The sequence below is a fragment of the Ruditapes philippinarum genome, unplaced genomic scaffold, assembly GCF_026571515.1.
Source record: "Ruditapes philippinarum isolate M1 unplaced genomic scaffold, ASM2657151v2 ctg3078_1_1_1_1, whole genome shotgun sequence".
NCBI lineage: Eukaryota > Metazoa > Mollusca > Bivalvia > Venerida > Veneridae > Ruditapes > Ruditapes philippinarum.
In genome coordinates, this window is record NW_026856934.1 from 27,554 (window position 1) to 37,554 (window position 10,001).

Sequence of the window (10,001 nt, forward strand, 5' to 3'; positions counted from 1 at the left end):
GTATTTACAAAGTTTGTTCAAATTAAAGCCCAGGGGTCAAAACTGGCCCCGCCCTAGGGGTGTCATTGTTTTTAACTATATGTGTATAGTAAAAACTTAAAAAATCTTCTTTTAAAAAACCCAATGAGCTAGAACTTAGATGTTTTGCATGAAACAACTTCCTATGGGTGTCTACCAAGTCTGTTCAAATAAAAGCCCTTGGGTAAAAATTGGGCCGGGGGGGGGGGGGGCTCTATACAGGTGAGCGACCTCAGGGCCATCATGGCCCTCTTGTTAGAGTTATTGCCCTTGACTTAGTAAAAATTTGCAATTTTTTACTTGTGTCACACGTAACTCAAAAAAGTATTTGACCTAGAGTCATGAAACTTTACAGGAATGTTGATCAGCATGTGTAGTTGTGCACCTGGGTATTTTTGTATGGGTTTATTTATTATTTTTAGAGTTATTGCCCTTGACTTAGTAAAAGGTTGCAATTTTAAACTTGTGTCGCACGTAACTCAAAAAGTATTCGACCTAGAGTCATGAAACTTTACAGGAATGTTGATCAGCATGTGCAGTTGTGCACCTGGGTATTTTTGTCTGGATTTATTTAGTATTTTTAGAGTTATTGCCCTTGACTTAGAAATTTTTTGCAATTTTCAACATGTGTCGCATGTAACTCAAAAAGGATTTGACATAGAGTCATGAAACCTTACGGGAATGTTGCTCAGCATATGTAGTTGTGCACTTTGGGTTTTGCTTTTGGATTTACCCAGTATTTGTAGAGTTATTGCCCTTGACTTAGTAAAAACCGTTTCATTATGTTGTGTTATTTGTTCCTTGAGTGCTTGAGTTCGAATCAACCAACAGGAATAATGATCAACATCACTAAATTACAGGTATAATGATCAACATCACAGTGAAGCTATGCACCTGGGACTTTACATGTGGATTTTTTTTTCAGTTTTGTTAGAGTTATTGCCCTTGACTTATAGTAGTATAAATTTGCAATTTTCAACTTGTTCATGCATAGCTCAAAAAGTATTTGACTTGTAGGCCTGAAAGTTACAAGAATGTTTGTCAGCATATGTACTTTTGCACCTTGGGGTTTGCTTGTGGATTTATTCAGTATACAATGTATGTAAAGTTCTTGTCCTTCACTTATAGTAAAAGATTTTTAGTTGTGACACATGTAGTCCAAAAAATATTTGACCTAGAGTCATAAGATTGACAGAACAGTGGCGTTTGGGGGCACCCGTGTCCTATGGACACATTTCTAGTTGCTTTAACTTAACTATTGTGCACAAAAATTCATTTGACAAGACATTTAAAAAGAAATTTGTAAACTGGGCTTTGACCTAAATTTGTCTTTTATAGTAAAGGTCAAATAAGTGCAATTTGCTACAGTTGGCTATTACTTTGCTTTTATTTATGGATTTGATTAATACTTGGACAAAGGACACTAAGTAAAGCTGGAACAATACCATATGACCTATTCTGTGTCGGTGTGACGTAAAACCCAATCAAACAAACAAACAAAGAACACTTATAATAGACTGTCAAATATGACTTTAACCTATAACTGGTCTTGATCAAGCATTGAATTTAGCTTAGACTATCAGAACTTTATTATTTATTAAAGGCTTAAATTTATACTAGAACAAAAAACTCTTATGACAATTTCAAACCAGTATGTTCAATAATTTGAATATGTCCTTGATGGTCAAGGTCAAATTATTGAAATTTGCTTAAATTGACATAATATTTTATTTATTTTCTGATTTGATTTATACTTGGGCAAAAGAACGCATGACAAAACTGACTTGTTGCATTTTTTTTTATATGACTTAGACCTTTAATTAACCTTGACTTCTGATGAATTCAAATTTTACTGACCTTTGAATGACGTTGAACATTAAGGTTAAATATAAAATAATGTTTTATTTGAGTATTCTATACTACAGTTTCCATCCTATGATGTGTTTGACTTTAGGAATAAAAAAAATCAATTATGGTACCAGCATGTCTGTGACTCTTGTTTTTTTTCTCAGCAGATTGTTTGTTGGTTTTAATTCATTTCCATATACTTGTATTTGTTTCCTTTTAACACTTCTTATTTTTCATAAAAAAAAGTACATAAGGTTTTCAAATAATACTCATTTGAAACTTAAGATCACTATCCAAGGCCTTACATGCATACATTTTGGCTGAATAACTTCAGAAAGTTCTTGGTTTATGCTTTGCATGCCACATCAATATTCAAAACTACTGAATCATATTCCTTTGAATAAATATGAGACATGTCTTTATGAGCATAACTGGATGTCACTGTTTAAGGCCCATAACTCTGACATTTTGCCCGGATCATGGTCCTTGTGAACTAAGAAGAAATTAGGTTAAAATTTAACATGCATCATCTGTCTTCAAAACAACTGAAATTATTGAAATTGTATACATGTCCTAAGGATCATATTTGGAGGTCATTGTTCAAGCCAAGTCCATAACTATGTATAATCTTCCTTTTTGTTAATTCTTACATTATCCAGGTTCTTGTTTTACTATCTAGCACAGAGAATAATCAAGTGCCCTGTTTTACTGACAATGTTTTGTGTTTAGTGACATAACTTTCATGTAAAATCATTATAAAGATGTTGTTGAATTTATAATAAGCAAATATAAAAATGACAAATGTGATTATTACATTGTGTTTGCTATATTAAGATCCAAGATTTCCCAGAAAAGGTGAACTTTTATGTGATGGGCTGTGTATCATTTTACAAGAGTATGTGGTCCGAGATAAAGAGTAATGCTGCACTGTTTACAGGTAAGCACTTGCTATTAATAATAGTCACTAAATAATACAGAAGTGTTTCAAAAATAAATGCTTGATAATGGTAGACGTTGTTATGTAAGTCAGAAAGTGTTTACAGGTAAGCACTTGGTAATGGTATAAGTTGTTATGTAAGTCAGAAAGTGTTTACAGGTAAGCACTTGGTAATGGTAGAAGTTGTTATGTAAGTCAGAAGTGTTTACAGGTAAGCACTTGGTAATGGTAGAAGTTGTTATGTAAGTCAGAAGTGTTTACAGGTAAGCACTTGATAATGGTAGAAGTTGTTATGTAAGTCAGAAGTGTTTACAGGTAAGCACTTGATAATGGTAGAAGTTGTTATGTAAGTCAGAAGTGTTTACAGGTAAGCACTTGATAATGGTAGAAGTTGTTATGTAAGTCAGAAGTGTTTACAGGTAAGCACTTGATAATGGTAGAAGTTGTTATGTAAGTCAGAAGTGTTTACAGGTAAGCACTTGATAATGGTAGAAGTTGTTATGTAAGTCAGAAGTGTTTACAGGTAAGCACTTGATAATGGTAGAAGTTGTTATGTAAGTCAGAAGTGTTTACAGGTAAGCACTTGGTAATGGTAGATGTTGTTATGTAAGTCAGAAGTGTTTACAGGTAAGTGATAATGGTAGAAGTTGTTATGTAAGTCAGAAAGTGTTTACAGGTAAGCACTTGATAATGGTAGAAGTTGTTATGTTAGTCAGAAGTGTTTACAGGTAAGCACTTGATAATGGTAGAAGTTGTTATGTAAGTCAGAAGTGTTTACAGGTAAGCACTTGATAATGGTAGAAGTTGTTATGTAAGTCAGAAGTGTTTACAGGTAAGCACTTGATAATGGTAGAAGTTGTTATGTAAGTCAGAAGTGTTTACAGGTAAGCACTTGATAATGGTAGAAGTTGTTATGTAAGTCAGAAGTGTTTACAGGTAAGCACTTGGTAATGGTAGATGTTGTTATGTAAGTCAGAAGTGTTTACAGGTAAGTGATAATGGTAGAAGTTGTTATGTAAGTCAGAAAGTGTTTACAGGTAAGCACTTGGTAATGGTAGAAGTTGTTATGTAAGTCAGAAGTGTTTACAGGTAAGCACTTGATAATGGTAGAAGTTGTTATGTAAGTCAGAAAGTGTTTACAGGTAAGCACTTGGTAATGGTAGAAGTTGTTATGTAAGTCAGAAGTGTTTACAGGTAAGCACTTGATAATGGTAGAAGTTGTTATGTAAGTCAGAAATGTTTACAGGTAAGCACTTAATGGTGGAAGGTCACTATGTGATAAATAACAGTACTGTTTACATGTCTTTGTAAGCAGAAATTGATTCTTTTGTCCTTTGTAAAATTTCCTAGTTAGAATAACCTGCGATTAAACCTGTTTGTGTGTTGTTATTGTTGTTGTTTTGATATTGTAAATATTCCTAATAACAAAGTTGTTGTCCTATAATATAAAAATATTTTTGCCCATGTTACTGGGAACAGGTACAGAAAAACAACCAAGTATAAATATTGTTGTTGTTTGTTTTAAGGTTTTCTTCTTGGTAACTTGCCGGAAGAAAAGCAAAGTGTTATTTCCAAGGAGCATGTCTGTGCTGGTAAATATGTTTTCTTATCTTAAAAATGCTCAATGATTAGCAGTAGATCTCTACAGAAGTTGTTTTTTGTTCAAAGAAAAATAAAATAAGCAATTTTAAATATATTTAAAGACATGGATAAATCTATATAGTAATATTATAATTCATTTTTTTGTTCGCATTTACCAAAAAAATGTAAGGTTACATGCTGAAAGTTTTATTTGTATCAGACTATAATAACTTTACACCAGCTGCCAGTACAAACCAGAATTTTTGGCTCATTGGTAACTGTTTCAGAGGGTAACAAGGCTTTTCTGAGTATTTTCCAAACAGTTACCAAGAGCCAGATATTCTGGTCTGTAATGACAACAGGTGTTTTATTCTTTTTCTTGCATTTTACATATAAATCATATTCCTTAAAGAAATTACATGAACTGATACTTTTTAGCTCTAATGTTCAAAGAATAGGGGGAGCTATTGTACTCAGCCTGGTTTTGATGTCACACTTTGGTTAAGTTTTTGCATGCAAGTTGGTGTCTCCAATTGTACTGAAGGGAATGGGATGAAAATTTACAAACTATTTGAAATCATAAAAGGAGGATCACTGTCTATTACTCTAACATGGATTTTGACGGAACTATGGCCTTTATGAACTTAGAAATTTTTACATACTATCAAGCACAGAGAATATCTATTTCTTGAAGTAGTGTATAAGTTAACAACTTTATTTGTAATGGCAAAATGATGTCATTCTAAGCATGCAATTCATTCATAAAAGGTACCAAATTAATGACATTTGATTCCATTGGACTTTACGGTAATGGAAAAGTTTTTCTAGCATTGGTTTAAACACTAGATACAGTCATTGAAGTTAGCACTGGCCTGGTGGCCCATGGCCAGTAAAAATAAGTTCTAGCCAGTGAAAATTGAAAAAAAATTAAGTTAAATATAAAGTAGAATAAATTCAAAACTCGAATTCAGGCTAGTAAATTCAAAATCTTAAATTCATTGACTGCTGAGATATCCTGTCTGGTATACCAGAAAGACAATGTGTTAACACTTGAATACCAAATAGACAATGTGAAAACACTGGTATACTAGAAAGACAGTCAATGTGTAAACACTGGAATACCAGAAAGACAGTCAATGTGTTAACACTGGAATACCAAATAGACAATGTGTAAACACTGGTATACCAGAAAGACAGTCAATTTGTAAACACTGGAATACCAACTAGACAATGTGTAAACACTGGTATACCAGAAAAACAGTCAATTTGTAAACACTGGAATACCAAATAGACAATGTGTAAACACTGGTATACCAGAAAAACAGTCAATGTGTAAACACTGGAATACCAGAAAGACAGTCAATGTGTAAACACTGGTATACCAGAAAGACAGTCAATGTGTAAACACTGGTATACCAGAAAGACAGTCAATGTGTTAACACTGGTATATCAGAAAGACAGTCAATATGTAAACACTGGTATACCAGAAAAACAGACAATGTGTAAACACTGGTATACCAGAAAGACAGTCAATGTGTAAACACTGGTATACCAGAAAGACAGTCAATGTGTAAACACTGGTATACCAGAAAGACAGTCAATGTGTAAACACTGGTATACCAGAAAGACAGCCAATGTGTTAACACTGGTATATCAGAAAGACAGTCAATGTGTAAACACTCGTATACCAACTAGACAATGTGTAAACACTGGTATACCAGAAAGACAGTCAATGTGTAAACACTCGTATACCAACTAGACAATGTGTAAACACTGGTATACCAGAAAGACAGTCAATTTGTAAACACTGGAATACCAAATAGACAATGTGTAAACACTGGTATACCAGAAAAACAGTCAATGTGTAAACACTGGTATACCAGAAAGTCAGTCAATGTGTAAACACTGGTATACCAGAAAGACAGTCAATGTGTAAACACTGGTATATCAGAAAGACAGTCAATGTGTAAACACTGGAATACCAAATAGACAATGTGTAAACACTGGTATACCAGAAAGACAGTCAATGTTTAAACACTGGAATACCAAATAGACAATGTGTAAACACTGGTATATCAGAAAGACAGTCAATGTGTAAACACTGGAATACCAAATAGACAATGTGTAAACACTGGTATATCAGAAAGACAGTCAAAATGTAAACACTGGTATACCAGAAAGACAGTCAATGTGTAAACACTGGAATACCAAATAGACAATGTGTAAACACTGGTATATCAGAAAGACAGTCAATGAGTAAACACTGGAATACCAAATAGGCAATGTGTAAACACGGGAATACCAAATAAACAATGTGTAAACACTGGTATACCAGAAGGACAGTCAATGTGTAAACACTGGTATACCAGAAGGACAGTCAATGTGTAAACACTGGTATACCAGAAGGACAGTCAATGTGTAAACACTGGTATACCAGAAGGACAGTCAATGTGTAAACACTGGTATACCAGAAAGACAGTCAATGTTTAAACACTGGTATACCAGAAAGACAGTCAATGTGTAAACACTGGAATACCAAATAGACAATGTGTAAACACTGGTATACCAGAAAGACAGTCAATGTGTAAACACTGGAATACCAAATAGACAATGTGTAAACACTGGTATACCAGAAAGACAGTCAATGTTTAAACACTGGTATACCAGAAAGATAGTCAATGTGTAAACACTAGAAAATCCTATCTGGTATACCAGAAAGAGAATATGTCACTGATTTGAAGGATAAATCTGGTTTTTTTATTTCAGCATTGATATTACTGTTAAAAGATCCAACACCAGCTGTGAGATCTGCTGCTGCTGAAGCCATGAGTCTACTAGATAAATACTAATTACAGTCAAATATATGTACACTATGATATAGTTACTGTAGTGAGTATTACATGGTGTGTAACAACAATGACATATAGATAGTGTATAACAATACTATACTGCTTAAAGCAAATTTCTTCTTCTTTGATAAATTAAGACAAAATCATAGGAAATATAAACATGAATTTGATAAGGGACCATATAATTGTTTATGTCTTGTGTATAGAAGATGTTTCTTTAGTGTTATTTATTTTAAGTTTTGAATGACATTATAAACTCTTTATATATTAGTTGCTTTATAAGTAGAAATTATAAGTGCTATTGAGTGATATTTATATTTTATTGTTTATTGATAGCTGTTTAGGTAGTGTATTTACAGAATGTATGTAAAATGTAAGACATTATGATATAATTATATTAATATACATGTATACAACAAATTACAAAATTAATGTTATCATCATATTTTTGTTCCATATATTAGGAAAAGACAAGTTAATTAAATTACATGTAATACAGTTATTACTAAAACAAAATATTGTGATTTACAAAATGGTAAATAATAAGGTGTGAATGATTTATATTGTGACATGGTTTATAGATACAGAATAAATGAAATAGTTGAACAACTTGTGTAAGTTATTGTAGATGATTTATGACATTATAATATCATGTCTATCCTCTAGTCTGTGATTATAAAACAATGTTATTATTATAAAGTTTATTCATTATTTAAATATAAAATGTGTAAATCATCTGATACTGTTGTATTAAACTTTAAGTACATGTTGTATATGATTTTGTTGTTGAATATTTCTTGTTTCTTGGGCATGACTATGTGAATACAATTTTTAACATAAATTATCTTTACATCCTTAAGTCTTGTCTACAATTGCTACATTTTGAATATTTGACTGTAAAATATAGATGACTGGAAAAAATAATGGATGTCTTTATTTCGTTTGCATGTTCAGACTTTATATTTCATGTATAGAGAAGTTGTCTATATTTTTTCTGGTTTTTATTTTTGCTAATTTTGCATTCTAACTACATATCATTTAGTAATAAAATAAACAGAATATTTCTCTTTCATATTTATCTCTTGTGTGGAAGATGGATTCATCTTCCCAGTAATTTATAATATATATTTTATGTCAAGAACAATGTGTTAAACATGGTAATGATTCATCTATATCTATATGAATCTGGTAGGGTGAATGTACATAATTAAGATGTGTATGCATTTTTTAAGTTCTTTTTAGTGCTTTTCTGACAAAATTAATGGAAGTATAATAAACTTTGTTTGAATTTACAATAGGTATCTCAGATACTATTAAGTAACAGTACATAGAATAAAATTATATACAAAAACTGGAGAAGTTATTTCAGAGTTATTGTAGTATTGTGTGTCATGAATGAGTCAGCAAATCAGTTATATGTTTTATTATTATATGTTTTATGCAATGGACAGTTTTTATATATATAGATATTTCTATATCTTCATATGACTATACAAGTATATATGCAACACCCCCATTACTGATAATTTGGCAAAATGCTTAATATGTAACAATGATCAGTTATGTTTTATTTATGTGGCTTGTCAGAAACCAGCCAAAATCTGTGCAATAAACATATACACTATATGCTGCATTTGTTCTTTTGTTTCTTGTATTCAGTAATAACTAGTATGGATGACCAGGTGAGCACAGTATGGAATATGTACTTTACACAAACAGAACAGTACACCAGTGCACCAAAACTCTTCTTAGTACAATTTCCAGTGCCTATTGCAGTTCCCATAAACATAGGTTTTGGGATTATCCCCTTTTATGATATTGTCTGGAGTATAATTTCTTAACCATTGAAACTTCACACATTTATAAAGACTAGTGAGAGAAAGTGCAGTGTAAGTCATATGAGCCAACTTCAGATTACCTGCCAAGAAAGACAAGACTAAAGCAACCCTCAATTTTTGTTTTGTTTGTTTGTTTTGGGTTTTACGTCACATCAACACAGTATAGGTCATATCGCGACGTTCAGCTTTACTGGTGGAGGAAGACCTCAGGTGCCCTTCCGTGTCCTTACGGACGGGCACCTAAGTAAAACCACCGACGTACCGTAAGCTAGCTACCCTAAATAAAAAGGCAAAACAATAAAATTGATCTGTACTATATCATCTGCTGAATCTGACTATATACGCTGTAATGTATTTAATATTTCACAAGCTTAGGATGTTCTCATTATTAGTATTATACAAAATTGAAAAGAGAAACCGTTGTTTTGGCTAAAATGTCATTCCAAATTTTGCCTGTAAAACCTGCAAAGAATGCTTGTCGGTCGTGCGTACGGAAAATATGTGTCGGGTATCAGTTGTAGTTGCATAATCTTAACAGTCAGTCAAGCTCACCCAAAAGATATGACCGTTTATTTTTCTCCATGGTGCATATAATGGTCTCATTGGTCACACGTGCATCAAAATAGTGTCATCACAAAATCGAATTGCATACATATTTAGTATCATTCAGTGAATTAATACTGAATATAGGTCACCTTTTGGTTGATAGTAACATTTAAGGACATGAATGGTGACATGTCCGGGGTCCGTACTCTCAGTGCCTGAAAGGGCGGATGGACCCTCATTTAGCCTAAAACACATACATCCATAGTGCAGTGTAATATTAGACATTTGTGTATAAAACTATATATCTGATGCACAAATTATTGTTTGAATTTTTTTTAAAAAGTACATGTACTTCCAAAATGCTTGTATGAAATAAATATGGTT

General features: G+C 32.5%; 1 protein-coding gene across 1 annotated transcript in view; it reads left to right on the top strand.

The window, feature by feature from the left end:
• The window catches only part of LOC132748185 (maestro heat-like repeat-containing protein family member 1), a 34,931-nt gene extending 26,072 nt beyond the window's left edge, over nucleotides 1–8,859 (top strand). Inside the window, exons 19-21 of the mRNA XM_060737745.1 lie at nucleotides 2,701–2,803; nucleotides 4,330–4,395; nucleotides 7,151–8,859. Of these exons, the coding sequence (XP_060593728.1) occupies nucleotides 2,701–2,803; nucleotides 4,330–4,395; nucleotides 7,151–7,233 (252 nt within the window). The 3' untranslated portion in view covers nucleotides 7,234–8,859. The remainder of the gene's footprint in view (nucleotides 1–2,700; nucleotides 2,804–4,329; nucleotides 4,396–7,150) is intronic.
• The last annotated feature ends 1,142 nt before the right edge of the window (nucleotides 8,860–10,001 follow it).